Below are 22,357 nucleotides of genomic sequence, written 5' to 3'. Positions count from 1 at the left end.
TCTAACCAATAGTTCATTTTCAATCTAAACACTGTAGGGAAAGAACGTGTTTTATCATGATACTCTTTAAATTTTGCAGATACATAAACCTCAGTGGAGCCTCTCCTTACACTTAAAAAAATGGGCCAGTTTTTTTTTAAAGACACTAGAACTACAGAAGTACTTTGAATGTAATGTGTGATCTTAAGGCAGAACATTAATTATCTGCAGAATCCCTGATTTTAAGGCTTTTAAATGTCTCTTTCAGAGCTTCCAGAGAGTAACGCAGGAACAAAATCTCTTGCTGCATTTGTGTCATGTAATTTGTAAAACAGCACCGGGACAATGCTGATTAAAGACAGTGAAAAAAAAAAAGTTTGAGGACACACTGACTGTGCCAAAATTTGGAGTAATTTTCCTTAAATTTAGTTTTGCACTTACTGTGCAGATAATCAGCATAATTTCATTTCACTTCAAACCATGGTTCATTTTCCCCAGACTCATTGAAGGAAAGAATTGAGCTGTTGACAATTTTCTTTCAAATGTGGATTTCTTCAGTGATTTGAAATTCTTTGTGGAGAAATAGAATTTCCTATTTCTTCCAGCTGAATGCCTCTCAACATGTAACAAGGGCAGACAATGTGGGGAGTGCAGAAATGGCCAAACACAAAAAGGGGCCCTGAGAGTTCAGCACCTGCTTTTAGAAAAGAGACTCTCAGTGCCACTCTTCCCCCTAGATCCCCCACCCAGCCTATACCCTCTATTTTGGGGCTGGCTGAGTCTGTGTGTCAAGTTGTACAGGGGAGTGATTACTGCTCCATTAGAGAAGGGGGCGAGGGGATGGGTGGGGGCTTTGCTCGAGCAGGAAGCTGGGAGATGTAGCTGCTTAAATTGGCCCACATCTACTGAGAGTGAGCAGCCTGGAAATTACGCCACCGCCCCAAACCCTTTTCCCATGGAAGAAAAAAAAAAACTAAACCAAAAAAGCCCACAAACCCACAGCTTCTCTGCATCTCTTCACTTAGGGAGAAAAAAGGCCTGTTCCAGAATATACCCACGAGTCACATTTTATTCTCACACTTTTTGCCTGTGTTGAAAATTTTTCTGCAGTCCTTTTATGTAATCAACTGTCATTTTAGTTTGAGATAAACAATGTAAGGTTTGCACAAAAAAACAGCTTCCAACACCCATTCATTTCAGGACAGCGGGCTTATCTGTGTTCTCAGCACATGACGCAAGCATTTTTAAAAAAAGCGCACCTGTAGTTTCTTGTAAATGAAACTGGAAATGCACAAGTGCAGCGTCCTCGGGTAAGAGGTTCACTCACCTTTAGTGTCACTCCCAAAACATTGATGGCATCTTTAACCTGGGGGTGGATGTTCTTTTGCATTAGCTCCTCACACACCCACAGACCCAGGCTGCACACAGCAATGCACCTGAATGGCAGCAGCAGAGAACAAAATGTGCAGATTTAAGTAGAGCAGGATCTGAATGGGATCAGATGTTTTGAGAAATAAACTACTATATAATTAAAACCATGAACATTTGGACTTTTTTTTTTGCAAACAGGCTTTAGAAGCATTGCATCAAATTTTAATGACGGGTAGCCACTGCTTCACCACCATTAGCCTCTTCAAATTCCTTATGTATACAGAAATGTACAGCTGCAAAGAGAAACTAAATGTTGGAATGAATACATGTCTGCACTGATTGGTTGTACTTTGTTTGTCTACAAAACTAAACCGCTCCAGTTTATGTCTTTATTGAACACTAATCATTCACAGTGCAGCCTGGAAAAATGAAGTGAACCTCGATGCTAATGAGTTCTCCACAAGCTACTTGAGTGAGTTTTGAGATTGGAAGTGTTGGCTGTAGAGGTGCTTCTCCAAAAGAGGAGGCTGGTAAAGTGTGGTTAGTTAGTCTGCCCCTCTTAAAAATGATTGGCTGGTGTCAACAATGCCTCAATGACAATTTAGTGGAAGAACAAAGCAGGAAAAGGCTGCGGAAGCATTTCAAAACATGTCATGATGACAATAACAACAATATGATAGAGCAGGAGGAGGAGGAGAGGCAGGTGTAATCCAAAGCTTACAAGAGCACGACAATCGTAACACAGGTGGACAAGATTGTTAAAAAATATGTATTCTGTATTTATCGAGGAGTGATCAACATAGAAACAGTATTAGAAAACAGTGACGAGCAGGTTCCCAAACCTTTTCTTGGAACGTGTGTAAAACGCGATCATATCAGACAGTGCAACAAAAGAATTACTAATCATACCTCGCCCCTTCATAGTGCTCCTTCGTTGCCGTCTCCAGCAGGATGTTGACCAAGTAATTCTGAACAGAAACGACAACACCAGTTAACAGTTCTCAGTGACAATCCAAGCCATTCCTTCCTTCATCTTTATAACAATAAGACGCCATTAACTGTAACACACAGCCTTGTAGTCATGTTAAATCAGTGTGATGTTCACACTGCTGTATCTAATAACGTTTAGGATAAGTTTGTCATGATTTACACAGCAGACGACTGATTGATCCTAATTAAAACAACATCTGCTTTTATATGAAGTGTCCGTATTCCCGTCACTGCACATCATGAGCGTTTACCTTGATGTCCTCATTGCTCACACTGATGTCATCAGAGCCAGGCACACGGTGCAGTATAGGAATCTGGAGGTAGAGGTTTGGGAAACACACGAGGGAGCCCAGGATCGTCTGAGCTTCCACCCTCGGAGCCTGGAGGAAATTTTAAAAAAAGAAAACCAAACCCACGGCATCATTAATACCAGAGACAAACACATAAACAACCCGCTTCAAGCGAAAGGCGCAGAACGCATACGATGGATGAGGATTTGAGGGAGCTTGCAGATTTAATTTCATCTTTATTCATGATTCTGCTGACGGAAAAACATCGCACATGTTAGGCGCTGGACAACAAAATGATTGATTAAATGCATGATGGGTGCAGCTCTGTAGCAGGTTGTGCTGCCGCACCTGATGAGCTGCTGTTAAACTGAGGAGCGAGAACAAATCTATGCTGGGAGGTACGTGTAATGGCAAAAACAGGAAGAAGCAACACATACACACCTGATAAATGACAGTTAACATCAACTGAACCATATTCGGGTTTAAAGCTGTGCAAGTAACAGATAGCGGCCATAATATTGATCTGCTCCAGATCAGCTCTCTCTCTATCTAAAGTCCATATGCTCACTTGTACAGATGGTCTACAACATTAACTGAACATGACCAACAGTCATATTAACACTTTTCATTTAATACTTGTGTGGATTTAATGAAAAAAAGGATATTTACGTATTTCATTTAGTCCTCAAACATGAAGTCATCTATCATGATGAATAATCATAGTAAGACAAAATATCTATAATTCTAATTTCAGCCACAGTTGCTCAGTCCTACATGTAAGTGCAGTTTGTATTTTGTTTTTTTAACATTTCTGCTATTTGGTGCCTCAAATAAATTTTTTATTGCTAAAAGCATAAAAATGTCACAAAACAATATCAGCTTTTCAATGTCAAACAGCTGCAAAATATGAGAAGGATGATTTATGATGTTTTGTGAAGAATTTTATCATCTTTGTTGCAGATTTACAGTGCTACTGATTTGTGGGAAAAAAGAAAAAAAATCTGAAACCTTTTTCTAGTTCTTGACTCATAAATTCCTGTATGACTGAAATATCAAATAAAAGTTGAAAGTGTGTTTGTACCTCTGAGGAGCCAGAGGTGAGGACGCAGGCAGCAGCAGCGATGAAATCTCCAATCAGCATTGTGAAGCCCGGCAGGCCGAGGAAGAAGAATCGAGGAGAGCAGGAGCGGATGATGGTGTTCAAAACATCCTGATGATAAGCATGGACACAGATAAACTGTCATCATGTCTGCAGCAATCTCCGTTATTATATCTCTGCAGACTTTATTTAGGAACAGCCTGAATAACAGAACAAAAACAGATTTTTTTCCTTCTTTTAATTCTCCAAAATTTTTTACGATTACAGCCCGGGATTTTTGCATTTGGGGGGAGCCTCGTGTGTTGTTAGTGTGGGTGGAGTGAAGCAGTATCAGAAATATTTTGTAAATGGGCCACAGTGTGAGAGACGTGGCACCGAGAAAGCTTTTCACTTCAACAGGTAGGCTAAGCATTTTAAGCGTGCTGAGGAGAGTAAAGCACTCAACAGTGCATGTCACCAAAGGACAAAAAAAGGGGGAAAAAACAGAGTGGGAAAGACAGACAGAAGAGAGAGACAGCAGATGGATTGTTCACAGTGGATAAGAGGGAGAACAAAAGACCTCAACTTTCAAGAGTCACATGTATGTACACACACAAGCAAACCTGTAATTAAAGCCAGAGACAAGGTATTGTTTGGTTGAGGTGCAGGCGGCTCAGTGGCAGATGGGTGCTCTTTCAACACAGGCATATGCTGTATTGCAGAGGGTTCTGCACAAACTGCTCAAGTATGTACAGTATAATACTGCACTAGTGAAGGGCGTAAAAGGATGCTTGAGAATTTCCAGACTATATTTAGCTGGTAATCTTACAGCAAAGACGCTCATTTCTTCACCATTGACGGACACAGGAAATACTCTTGGGAAAAAAAAAAATATAATTAGTTTAAGAATAAAAGAATGCAGCATCTAAATAAGACGGAAAGATTGCTGTCTCTCTTATCCGAGTCATGCATGCGCATATTTGCGTATGAAGGCAAGGTCCAGGCTCCAAACACCTGCCTTCTTGGCCATAAACTTGTGTAAATCGGACAGTTCAAACATCAGCCCGTTTCTAGCTGAACCGAAGGGCACCTTAACAAACAATTTCTCTCTCTCTCTCTCTCTCTCTCTCTCTCTCAATCACACACACACACACACACACACACACACACAGTACCACTATCTATGCGCGACATTAATCACCCAGAGCTTTGGTAAACAGGGAATCCAGGTGAACAACAGAATAGAATAAACACAGAGAAGACTAGTAGGAAGTCAAACCAACACCAGCAACACATGTGGAAAATTGGTGGGAAGAGCTTCGGGATTGAGGGCCCATTTTACCCTCGTTTTGTTGGTAATTGACCTCTGAAGCATAATGTGTAGTGCAGTCAGAGGTAATTAGCAGGCAACAAACTGTTTCTTGATTGCCTGAAATGAGCATTTTAGAGGAAGCCACAAATGTAGAATGCAAAGTGCTTTCAATTGTACGTGCAAGTAGAGGGAACCTGATTTGAAGTGTGTATAGAAATCAGAACAGAGAAATGTGGAAAGGGAATAACCGCATGCGGCGCTGTGTTGGCAGTAGGAATAGCCCCTGCATCAACAAAAGGTGCATTAACGTAACTCTGAATAGAGCTACCTCAGGCCTTTTTATGTGGCCTCATTTTCACGAAAGCAAACGCTTTCCACCTGCTGGCCCCTGGGGTGACGGGGTTCATTCTGGCATTACATCACTCTGCACAGAATCCCAAAATTTACCAATTTAAATGTACAGTTTCGCATGGGGACATATTTCCTATTGTAATTCATTCACAAGTTGTAAGAAAGGGATAATAACCTACCTGCAGGCTGTTGTAGCCACGAGCAGTTTAATCAACAGCCGTGTCGGTGGCCTACGGGTCAACCTTCACATTTTAATCTGACACTATATAAATTATGCAGCAGCCTCCTTTTAGGGAATGACAAGATGAACCGAGTTAAAAGGAGAAGCCAGCTCTGCACAGGTGCTGAAATCTGTGTGTTTGTGCAAATGTGTTAGTGCTTTCGAGCCCTTTCTTTAACCTAAAGAATAAAAGGTGAATAGATGCATTAAAGCTTTGTGTGCACTTATTATGTTTAGCAAAATATGCTGTTGACTATTGCACTCCAGATTGCAGACCTATTAGATAGATTACTGCCATTGTGCGGTGGTCATGCTTTTGTGAGACCAGTGACCAGAGACTGACAGACTATCAGGACAATAGCCCTGACCTTGGCACTCTGTCAGTTGGAAGGAGAATCCCTCCAAGGGAAATGTCATTTTCCTCCAAGCTTAGTTGATTTTATTGGTGAGGATTTACACTGGGATTCCCCCTGCTGTCTATAAAGCATGGCTGTTTAAGGCAGACTGTGTTACTCCATTGACAGGCAGACTATACATTCAGCATTCATTTCTAAAGATATGAGAGATGCTGTTGAACAAAAAGACCAAACATCTTCAGATGTCTAATATTAAACGCACAAAGAAAAAAACATTAAAAAAAATAAGTCCTATAATTGGAGCCTCCAGAAAAAGCTTATAAATAAAGAAGCTTAATGTTTTAGGTGCATTGGGGGGGTGGGGTGAAGGCAGAGAGGAAGGAGGAGGAGAGTAAGAGCCACTTTCTTATGTTAAGCAGGCGTGCGGCTGTCCTCTATTGTGTGGCGTGAGGACTCTTTTCTCTGGCCAATTTGAGCATGCTTCAGTGGCCAGCCTGGCTCTGGCCCCCCAACGCATTATACAGAGCCACAACAAAAGCTTGAGAATGCTGCCTGCTCTCTCAGAGTGCCCCCCTCATTGCTCTACTCTGCACTACGTTCCCCAGGCTCCCCTCCCACTCCTTCACACACACTCGCATACACAGAGGCAAGCGGGCCAGTCTACTCCGGGCCCCCGGCCGACGTGTCAGTCTAACGGAGCGCGACAGACGTCAGTCCTTAATTAATCACGTATACGCGGCAGGGGCTCAAAACATTATTTAACGACATGGAAAACATTCTAATAAGCTTGTCACACAGCCAAAGCGCAACAGAAACCCGGCGAGGAGGGCATATATAAATCTACAGTCCTTTTTATATACACACACACACACACACACAGTAGCATGCAAAACATCTCTTACACACATTTTCATCTTCATGTTTTTATTTAGAGGAACTCCATTCATAACCACTCAGCTTTGTGCAGAAGCAATGGAGCAATGCCAGACCTGAATACTAGGAAGGGTGTGGCTGAAGGAGGTGGAAGATGCCAAAACACAGTAATGTTCCTCCTCACCTTCTTTTTTTAAATAAAACAAGGGTCACAATCATAAACCTATATAAACTGTGTCCTCACTCCTGCCAAGAAACCCTTGAACCTAACTCATCACTCCAAACACATGACTAGTACTGACACGAGTACAAAGATTGCAGCAAATACAACCAGTTGAATACGACAAAAATCACACATTAAAAAAAGTAAATGGCAAACTGACAAAAACAAACAGCCTTAATTGCTTTTCAGTTTTTAATCAGGGCTGATGCACATTGATTTGACCAATGCGCCATCTACTGGAGGAAAAAGGAACAACCGGCAGCTTTTGTGCAGGAGCCTTACCGGGTCATCGCTCATGAAGCCCTTGTGCATGATGTGGTAAAGGTGCACCAGGAAATCACTGTTGGGGAGCACATCCTGGTGCCTGGTCATCATCTCACAGATCAGCTTGAAGGCCTGCAGTTTGCCAGCCTTGTACTCTGCAGGCAGCATGGTGCCCTAAAGAGGGGAGGAGTGCCATTATCAGGAGCTGGAGACACTTCTATTCTATTAAGCTGCAGCAGAGGCTTGAGAAGCTGATGTCCCCCACCCATTTAAAAAAAAAAAAAAAAAAAAAAAAAAAAAAAAAATCCAACACCAACCACTAAATTTTCCCTCATACAGACATAACACATATTGAGGCAACATTCTTCCTTTTATTGGTTTGCATAAACAGTTTGATTAGATAATACTAATATGTTTGTTGCCGCCAAGGCTAACCATTCAGCTGCATTGATTACTTTTTGCTGCTCCTGGAAATGTAATGATATTGCCTTCTGAGCATTATAAGATCCTCCCAGATTCCCCCCCCCCCCAAATAGCACCAATTGAGAAATTCACTCTAAATGTTTTAATATTTACTTTTAATGACATGACAGTGGATCCGGCAATCAGATCTATAAATCATTTTTAGGTTTTAGTATTTCATCCATAGCTTGTGTGCACACTAACATATAAAAAGCGTTTTGAACATCTGCTGTGTCTTTGCATTGTTCATACCCTGAAAAGCCAGGACGCAAGCATTCGAAGAGGTGGGATGAAGGCAGGTTGGGGCGGAGAAGACTGGTTGTCCACACTAATCCCAAGATTGTCCCGAATCTGTAAGCAAACATTTCACTTCATTGAATAACACATCATATCTAATGCTTGGTTCAAACTCTCTGCTTTAGGAAGTACAGAATACAATGTCTGATTTAAAATGTCATATTTTTTTATAGAAATTTTATCTGTCTTTGACATAAAGAGGATTTAAAAGCATCACTTTGATGTAGGCTTTTTTTTTATGCTCGTGTACAAATAACATATGGAATTACTGGTTTATCATCAGCTGATTATGTCTTTATTGTACCTTGGCCAGCTTGTGCCACAGCTCATAGAGATAGGAGAAGACCTTGGCATGGATTTTGGGGCAGCGGATATTGTTGACATCTCCCAAGATACCCAAAATTCTCCTCCACAGGACGAAGGCTGAATCAGCATGCCAGCCAGTCAGAGTCCCACCAGCAATGATGCTGACATCATCAGCCAGAAACTCACTGCTATCTGCATGGTCACATAGAAAGAGTAATGGGTGATGTGGGTTACAGAAATTATTATTTGGCAACACTTTGCCAGTACCAAGAAAGACTTCATTTTATTTAGCTGAATGGATTCAGTCAACAAATGCAGATCAACTTTATACAGTTATAATAAAATGAATTGATTTGACTGTCAATGCTAATGCGTCGTTAGAGCAGCTGTTGACCAAATCCTTAAGTTATCTGGTGCATATTCCCCAAACGCATTATGCAAGTGAATAAAACACTCAAATACTTTTGGGAAACAGGCAGAAACCACATGCATCATCCAAGTGAATTGTGGCAGGACAGTGCCACCTAGTGGGCAGCAGGAGAGCAATGAGAACCTGAGGGAGTAAAGGCTTGGAAAGACAGATGATAGTGTAGCTGATGTGAGGTGATTCAAATGACTTCTGAAAGTTTTTTCTGTTTCACTGTTTTTAAATTTAGTTGCAGGGAAAAAAAGATAAAAGATTGCTCATTTGTTTACAAGAAGAAACAAAAGAACAATTATTTTGTATTATGTGTGCAGAATAATGACAAAGCAACTACTTTAAGTAAGAGTAGCATCAAACCAAACAAAGAAAAAGAAAATAGAAAAATCTACAGGGGGAATTTAAGACAAAGAAGTGAAATGCAGATGAAGACTGTGGTCTACATGATGAGTAGCAGCTAGGGAGCAGTACCCAAGTGGTGTGGCATGTGTAAGACAGACTGATGCATGGTGTCGTCCAGGGGGCAATCCCGTGGGCACTCTGTGTGCACCAGCAGGGCTGGTGAAGCGGGGGGATTCTGGGGGTAGTGGTAGTGGTTTTGGTGGTTGTGGTGGTAGGACGGGGATGCGGAGTGGGTAGGGAGAGCACACTCAGGACCTAAAAACAACAAGTGGACATGGATCAAACTGGGTTTGAGGAACAGAGCAGAGGGGCAGTGATCACAATGTGGGAAACACAGAAGTTCACGTACAAGGGTGGGAAGGGCAGACAGGGGGACGACAATATCTGCATACACGAGGGGGGAGGGAGTAAATAAATAAAAAGCCTCAAAGCTGAAGGGATGTTGTGGTAACCCCCCCTCACAGAAATTGACAGGTGACAAATTAAAGGAAAAACAAACCAGCTAATTCAAGCCCCTCCTCCATTTTTCCTGGTTAATGAAACATCTCTATCCTGATGGGAGTAGTCTCCTCCAACATGACAATGCTCTCACTGAATGAAAATTATGTGAACCACATGCTATCCACAGTCACCACTTCACTTCCTATCTGATTACACATGAGACAGTACCTATGAGTTTTTGCACAGCATCAGAAAACCAAATGAGGGAATATTTCCTGGAAAAAATGTGTTCTATCCCTCCAAGGGGCAAAAAGTAAAATGATGCTGTGGTGGTTCTTCTCCATACTACAACAGCGCATCTTTTTTTCCACCCTTAAATTTGTCAAACATCTGTAGATACCTTAAACAAACCAGAGACCACAGGTTACTTTTCCTTTCATAACATTTCCACTTTTCAAACACCACAAACTCTGAGCAGATTTAAAATCTTAAATTGCTTGGGAGAAGTCATCTAGACAATATTAGGTTTTTCACCCTTCCTAAGATTGATCAATCTATCAATCAAGAGCAACGTTACAAAACCCAGTTTAAACTGCACAACTGCTGAAGTGTCCCAAATAATTTAATCACTGTGATGAATGGTCACAAAGGGCTTCCTTTATAATAATGAGGATATTAGCTCTGTTGCTAACTATTATATGTATCAAACCAGCTGCAGGCTGCAGACAGACATAAATCAAGTACTCTGACTGGATTTGTTAGCTCAAACAAACTGTAACAAGCACAGCTAAACAGAGACATTTAATAGAGACACTTGCATCAAGATTTAGGGGCATGCTGTGAGTTTCTACCTGCTAAAGCTTCATTATGGCTGAGCAGCAGACTCCCCTGGCTCTGAGGATCAACTGTTACGTCCATGTGTGCCGACTGCGTGGACTGATTATCGGCTTCCTCATCAAACGCCTGCCAGGTAACTTCAGCCTCATTGAGGTAGCCATTGGACGTCTCGCTACTAACACTCTCACCTAGGTAAGGTGAAAAGATTAAATTCATGAAAGAAAAAAAAGCAAAAGAAGCTTCAAATGGAGCCTACTAGCTCTGTAAGGAAAACTGTAATATCCAATGCAACAATTACATATTTATATGCTATAGTCTCAGAGTATGCTGATGAAAATTCACATTTGTTTAACATTAAAACTGAACAGTGATTATAACTTCTAACTTTTCTCTCTGAGCTTGGGCCTCGTGTAGTTTGCGTGTCCCTCAGTATTGCACTCTGTCTCAGCTGAGCTGCTGGTCCGTCGGATGAGGATCTACAAAAAAGACAAACATTTAAACAGATGAACCAAGCGTTGATCAATCTTATTTTAAGCTAACACGATGGTTGAGGATGAATGTTCTCACCACAGGTGGTTCACTGCTCTCAGTCCTGCCCTCAGACATCCTGCTATCAGAACCACAGGAAGTAGGCGAGTACTCTCTCTGCTGGACTGAAAGGCAACAAACAGTTCTGATTTGGTCTCTACCAAAAACTGGAACATGTTCAGTTAATCTCTGTAGCCCTGATCTTAATTATAAAAAAATAAATAAATGAATATGTTTAAAGCAGGTCGTCTGACCAATCAGAGCACACAGGCTCAGGAAGGTGACCAAGAACCCGATTATCACTCTGATCGAGCGCCAGAGCGTCCAGTTACACTGGAGAGAGGAGAACCTTCTAAAAGAACCATTTCTGCAGCACTTCAGGCCTGAATGGTAGAGTAGCCAGATGGAAGATGCTTCTCAGGTAAAAAGCACATGACAGCCCACCTGGAGTTTGCCAAAAGGTCTCTCATCTGATTAGAGCACTTTGCTCTCACACAGGCCTACTTGTTGTTCCTACAGTATTTAAAAGTAGAATGGGAAGCAGAGCCTTCAGTTTTCAGGCCCCTCTTCTGTGGAACCAGCTTCCAGTTTGGATTCAGGAGACCGAGAATTCTGTACTTAAGATTAGGCTTCAAACTTTCCTTTTTGACAAAGCACATAATTAGGGCTGGATCAGGGGACCCTGAATCCTCCCTTAGTTATGCTGCAATAGGTGTAGGCTGCTGGGGGATTCCCACGATGCAGTGAGCATTTCTTCCTCAGTCACTTTTTTCACTCACTATGTGTTTGTACACCTCTCTGCACTTATTTGTTAGTACTAATCTCTGGCTCTCTTCCACAGCATGTCCTCTGTCCTCCCCACTGTCGCCAACACGCTTGCTCATAGAGGACATGTGATTTTTTTCCCCCCCTCGTTATTATTGTAGGGTCTTTACCTTAAAATATAAAGCACCTTACAGTAACCATTGTTGCTGGGACACCGTCCCTACAGTAAAGCATGGTGGTAGCATCAAGTTGTTGGGATGCATCAAGTTGTTGGGATGCATTTCAGCATAAATGCAGCAATCTACAGAGACATGCTTGATGATAACTTGCTCCTGAGTGCTCTGAACCTCAGACTGGGCTGAAGGTTCATCTTCCAACAGGACAAGAAACGTAAGCACACAGCCATGATAACAAAGGAGTGGCTTTGAGACTCTCTGAATGCCCCGAATGCCTCAGCCAGAGTCCAGACTTGAAACTGACTGAACAACTATGGAGAGACCTGAAAATGGCTGTGCACCAAAGCTCCTGATTCAGACCAAGCTTGACAGTTTCTGCAAAGGATGTGAGAAACTGCCCCCCCAACAAAAAAATAGGTGCGCCAACCTTGAAGCATCATACTCAAAAAGACTTGAGGCTGCAATTGCTGCCAAGTTATTAAGCAAGAGCTGTGAATACTTTAATTTTTTTAATAAATTTGCCAGAATTTCAAGCAACTTTTTCACTTCACTATTGTGTGCAGAATTTTATTGTGATAAATGAATTGAATCTATTTGGAATAGGGCGTTAACGCGGCAGCTTTATTCCAGCCGGAGAATGCTGTGAATACTCTGGATGTACTGCATCTCTGAAATAATTAGCAGACACCTGTTTCTGTGCAATGCAGCTTCTAAACCAAGCTGACTAGCACTGGCTCATAAATCCACCGTCTCATCACTTAAACAATAATAACACCAAAGATCTCTGACATACAGTTTAAGGTCTGTTTAACTATTCATGCTTAAAAATCAAACATATCAGGCTTAGCTGCTAAAATGAAAAATTCCAGTTGACTGTAATGTAAATAATAAAAAGTGTTCACACTATACAAGTCCACTCTCACATCATCTTGTTGAAAAGAAGAATAATGAATTTTACCTTTCTTTAATTTGCTTACAGAGCTGTTTTTTCTAATTGGTTGTTTTTGTACATGTATGTGCAAATATATGATGTTCAAACTCATTTGCAAACTCGAGCTGCACGATTATATCAGCCGTTTCTGCTCCAAGCTTATAAAGTGTAAAGAAGTCAGTAACTTCCTGTTTATGAAAATCTGACTAAACAGAAAAATTCAATTTGGTGTTTGGCCTGTTTTTCATATCCTTTTTATCACGAGGTTAAATTTTTAACTGTGAAAAACAAGCTGTTATTTGCTTTTTTTTGTATTGCTTTGAAAAACCGAATAAGATTAATACCGTAATATTGCACTGGATAGTGGTGTAATAAAGACAACTGAAGTGACAGTTTACTTCTCTTTTATAAAGAAACTGCAGGGTTAATTTGTATCACAGCTGAACACACAAACTGAATAAAAGAGGAGTAATTCCACTGAAAATAGTTGAATAGGCCTATAAAAGGAAATTGTCCAGTGAGCAATAGTTCTCAGTAAGTGCCAAACTGCTTTAAGTGGATAGGAAGGCAACAATAACTCAAATAACCTCTAATTACAACCAGGGTGTGCAGAAGAGCATCTCTGAATGCCAATAACTGAAACTTTGAAGGAGATGAGCTACAGCGGCAGGAAACTGAGGCTACACCTTGAACAGTCTCAGCAAAATTGGACAGCAGATGATTGGAAAAACATCTGGTACTTGTAGGGTGTACCTAATACAGTATTCAGTGAGTGTATACAGAAGATTAAAAAGTGCTTTGCGCTTGTATATACCTGGTAAGGTCTCAGACAGCTGTTGGGTGATGTCTGAGGTGCTGCTGCTACGCGGCAGAGGACTGTCTCTGCCTCCCAGCTCCTCCTCTCCCCCACACTCTGACAGCTGACACTCCTCCACATCTGACAGTCGGGAAGACAAAGACATGGTCAGGCAGAGGTGCAATACGGATCAAATATCATGGAAACACACTGGAATATGACTTGCAGACACTGTACAGACAAAGATTTCACACATATGAAACATGGTGAGGAAAAACAGGGCATGCAAACATGCAACGGTGATACATACACTTGTTAAGGACAGCACAAGGCACCGGGGCAATCTTGAGAAATGCATTAGTCAGATCATCCAACAACATGGATTAAATAAAAAGTTCAGGGTGCTATACGAGAGACTGTGACTGAATATGAATGGGAAAGGCTGGGCGAAGGTCACGCAACATGCAAACACATGCAGCTCTCACAATACTTTACCTGAGAGTCTGTGAGAGCAAGCAGAGTTACCAGAAGAGATACCAGGCAAGAAAGAGCTCACAGTGTGGAGCAGCATAGGAACACTTTTAGTAGTGGGCAAAGCCTCGTATAGATGAACACAGTTGCTGATGGACTGGCTTCGCTTAGCTTCCATCAGGGAAGGAGAAAGAAGAGGAAAAAGAAGAGAGACAGTGGGAAGAGAAAAAAGGTAAAGGAAAGAAGCAAATATTCAATGATAGTAAAGTACAAAATGCTGCAAAGAAGCTTCTGCTAATAAATTCAATTCTGATCGTGAAAATGGAGCAATTGAAGACCAGCAGCACCAGAGTTTGATCCAAATATAGTCGCATGTGAGTCACAGGTTAAAATAAAACGGCTTTAAGAGAGAAAATATTTTAAAACCAGTCAAAAAAATAAATAAATAAAAATGAAGGGACACTGTCACAAAAGTGAGATTTAAAGATTTTATACAGAAAAAATATAGAAAATCATAACACAAATCAGCACAGCAATACCACAAAATCTACCAAATATAAATCACGAGGGAAAGAAATCAAAACGCCTGGAAGACAATAAAATAAAAAACTGGTAATACACATTTCTCAGATAATGAAGAAACACTGATTCTGGACTATGTCAATTTTAGATTTTATTTTACTGTGAAAATCTCTGGTTTTAAATGTGCAACAGAAGTAAAGAAACTATATAGAAAATGAGCACGAATGCTAAAGTTTTCCTCCAAAAAGCAAAAACAAAGATCAGCGATGTCTTGGTTCTGAATTTAGTGAACTGATTATTATTATGATTATTTAACAGCCGCGTGACCCTTTTAAGATGATCATGAGGAGGCTTTTTAATTTATTCCTAAATAATAATGACATACAGCTGACATTCATTTTAAATTAAAAGATACATTTTCTGACATGTAGTAACATATTTGCAAATGGCAATACGTGACTTCCAGTGTGGAGTATCTGTAGTATTTTCAAACTGATTTTTTGCTCCTTATCAGCTGAAACGCATATCAGTCTATAGACTAGTACTCTCCCCTAAATCCATGCAGATTCAAATGATGATGATAAAAATTTGTGTAGTTAAAATTTTCATTGAGACACACACACACACACACACACACTCTCTCTCTCTCTCTTTCAAGGGCAACCTAAGAAAGAGAGCAACAGAACTTATCCATCACACATATACAAGGCAGGATGGCTGCTGTGTATCCAGGTGTTACAGGGTGAGAGTCTGAGTACACCCTGGGCAGGTCGCCAGTATATTGCAGGGCTACACACACTATGCAGTAAAAAATGAAAAATTAATAAAAATAATTACCCGTGTACACGCCAAGCAGAAAACATTTGATCTCACTCTCTGCATTATTCTATAAGACCTGATAACCATCTCATCTCTGGCAGACTGAGAGCCGGTTCAACTGGGTCCTTGAAGCTGTAGAAGCTTAATGAGTACTGTAATGAATTTTTGAGCCCCTTCCTTCGTTATCAAGACATGATCTCAGAACAATATTAGTTTGCATTTGCATGCTTAAGTGCAACCAAGTTTTGACAGTTGTCAATGCTGAGGCATTGCCATTGTGCCTGAATAGCACTTCAGGTTTAATCTCAAAGGGAGCAGAGAAAGAGGACAGTTCTATTCTCTGCTTTCAGCACACTTTAATTATGCCTTTCAGTGAGAGAGATACATCGTCTCCTCCAGCCCGCCACTGCATCCCATTTATGCATATTAATGAGCATTAATTACACTCTTAATGAAACTATCAAAAACTGCCATGCAATTGATGTGTGGGCCTTCTCTTGAGGAGTAGGGAGGAGGGCTGCTCGGCCTTTGAAGATCAATGTGGGAGAAATCCAATTAGGCCAAAGAAAGGGAAGGGAATTTCAAGCAGTAGTGTTTCATGTCCATCTTTGCTTGTACGCAGATACAAATAAACAGACCAGCATAATAGGTGGATAAACATGTGCATGGGACGCATAATAGATCGAGAACACGCGCGCATGCACACGCACGCACACACACACACCACAACCTTAAAAGTGACCTTACTTGAACCTTTAAATGTGTGCGATTTATATTACAGGCTCTTGCTTTTCGCCTGCATAGGGAAGACACGTCTCCATAATGAGACTGTGTAGACAAACAAATTTAGGCCCCCACAACACGAGTAATACCTACACCACACACACACGCCCCTTCTAAGATGTCATCCAGGCACAATTACGTCTGCTCCTCGCTCAATGAGCTCGTCATTTCAGAACATTGGCGGTAATTGGTGAGGCGGAAGGCCAGGGAACAAAAAGGGATCATCTCTGTGTTTTATCCCCCACATTAAGATTCTGTCTAGACAAAATTAAGAGGAGCAAGCCAGACACTGTAGCTTCTTACTACTCCACTGCTCAACTTATAATTAGCCTGCCACTTTCTCATCAGATAAGGGGTGTTTGCAGAGTCCAAAGCTGGCCTCTGACATGCTGTCAGGGGGACTGTGCTGTATGCCTACAATCCAGTTGACATGGAAACATGTTGACACTGGGTAGTGACATGTGAGGGAAACAATAGGTGCCATCTGCTGGCCTCTTTGTCTTTGGTGTCAGGGCTTTCAGAGACACCTGGGCCAGTGTACACACGGACCTGTCTGAAGACTTTCACACACAATAATACTGTCTGATAAACCCTGCGGTCTAAAGTTGTGCTTCAAAGGGTTATCAGTATGGTGTTAGAGACTCACACAAAAGCTGAAGATAATACTCTGTGCGTATGGAACAATGCTTTAAAAAAAACAATAACAACACATTTAAAACAGCTTTGTTTCCTGCTTCTAACGCATCAGCCAAAATGCATCTTAAAAAATGCAATCATAACAAGATAATCTGAGTCATTCTCTTCACCTGTCAGTGCCTTTAATGCTAATGTTTTATATAAAGCCAAGTATTAAATTCATTTTACGTCTGCTTTAAATGTATATGGCTCATACGAGCCACAGCTTACTTACCAGAGGCCTTCTGTCGGACATTGTTCCGGGCCTTCTCCACACCCGGTGCTCCTGAAGTAGTGGCTGAGCGAGTCCTCATGGGCTCCTGTACTGGTGGCCCGCCCTGTTCCCCATGATTCCTCCAGCTCAGGGAGAATGAGCGTGCAACTGCTGCTGCCTTCTGAGAGTCCTGGATCACTCCTGACATACGAGGAACAAAACTTAGTGAGTGCTGAAGTGTTCAAGGGCATTTTGTAATGAACAAAACTAAACATTTAGTTTATTTTAGAGCTGAAAAAACAAGAATGAAAATTAATGGGCCAACCCTTTTTATTTGACTTTAAACAACACAGAGTAGCTGGCAGAATTATCGTTTTAACCTTACATAGGTCACTTTTAAGCATGGCACCTTTAAAACAGGTCAAACAAGTGTACTGAATCGTACTGGTCAGAGTTAGTCAAGCACACAAAGAAAAACAAAAGACAAAAAATAAACCGTGTCATCCTTCCAATCAAATTAAAGCCACTCTAATCTCCTCCCATTTTGTCCTCTCACCACGTCCTCTCTGCTTCTTCTCCTTCTGTTCACTGAGTTTGTCCAGAGGCAGGTTGGCCATGTCCAGGCCATAAACGGAGCGTGCCAGCACAGCCGTAAGCGAGTCCATGATGCTGGCCCATTCTGTCACCAGCTCCTCCCAGCAGGTAAGAGAGGACAGCACTGCCAGCAGCTCATCCCAAAGCTCCCGGGAGATAAATACGCACAGGTTGGCTCGTACCCACGCCACAATGATGGTCTGGATGCAGGAGGAGAAAAGACATGATGAATTAGCACCAAGTTACACATACAGTGAGACACAAACACGCTGAATATAGAGCAGGCTTGATAGCACGTGTACAAATAAAGACAAATCGCACTGTATTCAGAGCCAAAGAACAGAGGTGATGACAGATCCATCTCTATGACTGCCTGTTTATCAGAGTGTGTAACAAACTAAATGCAACCATACCCTAAAAAGCAAAGATGCTAAACTTTCAGCAAAGCTGTCTTTTCTTTGGTTGTCCTGTGGCCTCTTCATCACAGCCTCTGTGATTCTCAGTAGTACCTGCAACATCTGCTCCCTGCAGAACATGGACAGTAAATAAATTACAATAATGTCAATTGAATTCGATTAAAAAAAAAAAAAAAAAAAAAAGGGATAAAAATCACAATTTTTTATTTTTTTTTTAAAATAAATAAATTTGCACATCTAAACATACTACTAACCACGTCTGTGTATTCATGGAGTGCTCCATGATCATATGCCGATAGATGCTAAGAACACCCTTGCACACCTCAACCTGATTTTCCAGGAGTTTTGGTACATCCTGGCATGGCTCCAACAGAAACACGTTGGATGAACTGGTCAGAAACACCTGCACGAACGTAAATGTGTGCAAACATAAAGTAATTAAGACAACAACAATACTGGAAAAACACTAATTCCAACCATCAGAGGTTATGAACACAGATATACCTGTAGTGTTGGCTGGATGCCGGCTTTGATGTTCCTGTTCTCCTCCTCGGTGATGAAGCCCTGATTGATGGCACTGCTGAACGAGTAGGTCCTACCCCAGCTGGACGACCGCTTGTGACTGTGACTCTCCATCATCTGGTAGAAGACAAGGCCGGCCAGTCAAATTCACAGTAGACGTAAACTAATTTATTAAGACCGGTTTTTCTATGTATTTGTATACACAAACTGCATGACTAAGGCCAGTTAATCAACGTAAGCTGGTTTTATGCACATAAATGCATCGTATCATTTGCATGTTACACGTTCGTTTTAATGGTCAAAAGGGTTTTAGTGTTTATTTCTCAGTCTGGTGCACCTTTATCATTCTACACCATTAACTGGGGCTCACAATAGGCTGCAGAGACAGGACACTATTTCTGGACGTTTGCATGATTGATACAGGCTGCAGGTAGTTTCTGTGAATAAAAAATAAAGCTGCTAATTGCTTTGAAGTAAAAATATGCACTTTAAATGTTGTGGTAATTAAGTTATTGAGGCATATGATTTATAGGTAGATCAATGTTTACAAATAACAGAAAAGATATGTCTAACAATGAAAGTGAATAACTAATAATATTCTTATTGCATTTCTGATTATTCCAAAATTGTTAGTAATTAAATGTTTTTTTCTGTAAGATTCTCAACTCAAATTGTACCAAGTCTGATACAGGCCTGCAAAAACTACCTGTAAGACGGGTTTTTGAAAGCATGGGGAAAAAAACAAGGGCATAACTGATTTTTATACAACTTAGTCATTATATATGTGACAGGTTATTGCAAACTTATTCATCTTTCTGCATTACTTACTTGCACGTGCATGTTATTTGTCTCGGTGCTGATAATCTGTTCGGAGCATTCGTCCACTTCATCTTCCCGAGCGGTTCTGTCGGGCTCTGCCATGAAAGAGGGTTTCTCCTGCAGGAGCCACTTCCTGTACACTTTGATGACCTTCCTGGTTGCAGAAGCCTCACAGGATGGCAACAAGAAAGCCTTTGCAAAACAAATTAACAAGAAAGAAAGAAAGAAACCATGGCTCATTAGGATTAAAGTTAGTTTTAAATGTGAATCTGTAATTTAATGAAAAGGCCAGCAGAGGGCGACACAGTCCGTGTTACTGCAGTGCATCTTTGTTAGAGGCATCTTCCAACAGAACAAAATAGAAAATACTGGCAAAGGTTGCAACAGACGACAGAAATACTCCACCTGGTGGAAGATCTCGTTGACGAAGTTCACATTGTCCCGGGTGGAGAGCAGAATGGACTGCACCATGTCATAAACATGGCGGTGCTCCTCCTCAACGCTACACAAACTGGAATCGCTGGCTCGTCGATCTGACAGGGTGCTACTGTTGGAGTGGCTCTTCTCAGGCTCCCCCGCTGGTCCGTTTGCGTCCCCATCTGATGTCTTATCCTTCTCCTGGCTGCTACTGCCTGCAGTGACAGTCTGGAAAACACAGCCAGGAACGAGAGTCCTTCAGTATGCAGTAGGGGGTACCTCCTCACACGGACCACTACAGTCTCCTTCAGCACAGATTACTTGGCTGTTAGTTGTATTTTATAGCATTTTTAAAGGGAAATGAACCACTGTAGTATGTATGCAGCATTTGTCTCTGGATAAATCACATAAAAATCCATTTATTTTCTCCATGACTGATTTAACTCGAAAGTGACAGAACTGTTGCAGTCTGAAATAAAACCTCCATGACTCCTGATCGCCGTCATCACGATTTTATTTCAGCTATAATCTTAGGTTGAATGCTGTATTGCTTGTGAAGCTGTTGATCAACTATGTTTTATATAGAGGTAAAATAACATTTAGGAATGAATAAATGCATGAATATTGTTCAGAAACATAAACCCCAGATGTCTTTATACTACTGCTAAAGATGGTGTGCTACAAAAACATCTGAAGGATAAAGAAGATCTTGGAATAACAGAATGGAGAAAGAAGAAACCAACACAGGGTACTGTGTGTTCACCTGGATGAGTTTGGGAATGACCTCGGTGCCGTTCTTTGCGCTCTGCGCTGAAGCAGCAGTGCTGATGTACTTCTTCTCCAGGAAGAAAGTGACAAGCCAGGTGATGAAGGCCACACGAGGTGCTAGGTACTGATCCCTTGTGCAGAAGGTGCTCTCATTGTTCCGTGTCACTGGCACATACAAGGGTTTTGGTCTGTGGTGGGGGAGGTCTGATGGAGTAACACAGTGGATGAAGAGTTGAGGGCAGAGGGGCGGTTAAAAATGGAAAACAGTGGGAGAAAAAGACAAAGATAATAAAGATTAAATGAGTGGCTGTGGTGAAGTCAGAGTTTTTCCCACTAAATCAAATTGTTCATTTAAATGATTATGGAATCTTGAAACAGGATATGATTTCATCATTTCCTGTATTTCATGAAACTGCTGCTCACGAGTAAAGCCGTCACTGTTTTTATTAAGGAAACTATTTTCTGCACACTTATCTTATTTTCTGTGTTACGGGAAAGTAATAAGTAAAGAAAGAGTAGCTGATGTACACTGTGTGCAACTTGAGAGAATACTCCTTTTGTAAATAAACATACTAAAACATACAAACCGGATTCCAAAAAAGTTAGGACACTAAACAAATTGTGAATAAAAACTGAATGCAACGATGTGGGGATGGCAAATGTCAATATTTTATTCAGAATAGAACATAAATCACGGAACAAAAGTTGAAACTGAGAAGACTGATAATTTTAAGGGAAAAATATGGTGATTCAAAATGTCATGGTGTCAACAAATCCCCAAAAAGTTGGGACAAGGCCATTTTCACCACTGTGTGGCATCTCCCCTTCTTCTTACAACACTCAGACGTCTGGGGACCGAGGAGACCAGTTTCTCAAGTTTAGAAATAGGAATGCTCTCCCATTCTTGTCTAATACAGGCCTCTAACTGTATTATCGTCTTGGGCCTTCTTTGTCGCACCTTCCTCTTTATGATGCGCCAAATGTTCTCTATAGGTGAAAGATCTGGACTGCAGACTGGCCATTTCAGTACCCGGATCCTTCTCCTACGCAGCCATGATGTTGTGATTGATGCAGAATGTGGTCTGGCATTATCTTGTTGAAAAATTAAGGGTCTTCCCTGAAAGAGATGACGTCTGGATGGGAGCATATGTTGTTCTAGAACCTGAATGTATTTTTCTGCATTGATGGTGCCTTTCCAGACATGCAAGCTGCCCATGCCACACGCACCCATGCAACCCCATACCATCAGAGATGCAGGCTTCTGAACTGAGCGTTGATAACAACTTGGGTTGTCCTTGTCCTCTTTGGTCCTGATGACATGGCGTCCCACATTTCCAAAAACAACTTCCAATCGTGACTCGTCTGACCACAGAACAGTCTTCCATTTTGCCACACTCCATTTTACACTCATGTATATATCTTTCTACGTAGCACTCTTAATTCTTATTCTCATGTATATATCTCATGTATATCTCATGCACATATCTTTCTTTCTACATAGCACTTTAATTCTTATTGTTTGCACTGAAGCACCGCAGCAAATTCCTAATGTTGTAAACCTCAACATCTGGCAATAAACCCATTCTGATTCTGATTCTGATTCTGATCCCTGGCCCAGTGAAAACGCCTGAGCTTGTGGATCTTGCTTAGAAATGGCTTCTTCTTTGC

General features: G+C 41.3%; 1 protein-coding gene across 3 annotated transcripts in view; it reads right to left on the bottom strand.

The window, feature by feature from the left end:
- ralgapa2 (Ral GTPase activating protein catalytic subunit alpha 2) overlaps positions 1-22,357 on the bottom strand; it is a 96,111-nt gene that overhangs the window by 43,419 nt on the left and 30,335 nt on the right. For 2 of the 3 annotated variants that reach the window (XM_085343293.1, XM_085343294.1), the window contains exons 9-28: positions 20,685-20,893; positions 19,910-20,149; positions 19,514-19,696; positions 18,668-18,802; positions 18,418-18,566; positions 18,161-18,272; positions 17,710-17,947; positions 17,175-17,354; positions 13,688-13,810; positions 11,041-11,126; positions 10,859-10,949; positions 10,488-10,661; positions 9,265-9,450; positions 8,371-8,564; positions 8,022-8,120; positions 7,326-7,481; positions 3,712-3,840; positions 2,592-2,720; positions 2,260-2,318; positions 1,307-1,415 (exon numbers count right to left, since the gene is read on the bottom strand). In XM_085343293.1, coding sequence (XP_085199419.1) covers positions 1,307-1,415; positions 2,260-2,318; positions 2,592-2,720; positions 3,712-3,840; positions 7,326-7,481; positions 8,022-8,120; positions 8,371-8,564; positions 9,265-9,450; positions 10,488-10,661; positions 10,859-10,949; positions 11,041-11,126; positions 13,688-13,810; positions 17,175-17,354; positions 17,710-17,947; positions 18,161-18,272; positions 18,418-18,566; positions 18,668-18,802; positions 19,514-19,696; positions 19,910-20,149; positions 20,685-20,893 — 2,981 coding nt within the window. Of the gene's footprint in view, positions 1-1,306; positions 1,416-2,259; positions 2,319-2,591; positions 2,721-3,711; positions 3,841-7,325; positions 7,482-8,021; positions 8,121-8,370; positions 8,565-9,264; positions 9,451-10,487; positions 10,662-10,858; positions 10,950-11,040; positions 11,127-13,687; positions 13,811-14,164; positions 14,312-17,174; positions 17,355-17,709; positions 17,948-18,160; positions 18,273-18,417; positions 18,567-18,667; positions 18,803-19,513; positions 19,697-19,909; positions 20,150-20,684; positions 20,894-22,357 lie in introns of all 3 variants that reach the window. The other variant, XM_085343295.1, reaches the window with a different exon arrangement.

The sequence above is a fragment of the Diplotaxodon limnothrissa genome, linkage group LG19 (assembly GCF_057381915.1).
Source record: "Diplotaxodon limnothrissa isolate DT_005_m linkage group LG19, D_limnothrissa_male_GT1.1, whole genome shotgun sequence".
Lineage (NCBI taxonomy): Eukaryota > Metazoa > Chordata > Actinopteri > Cichliformes > Cichlidae > Diplotaxodon > Diplotaxodon limnothrissa.
This window is presented reverse-complemented; position numbering and strand designations above follow the sequence as displayed.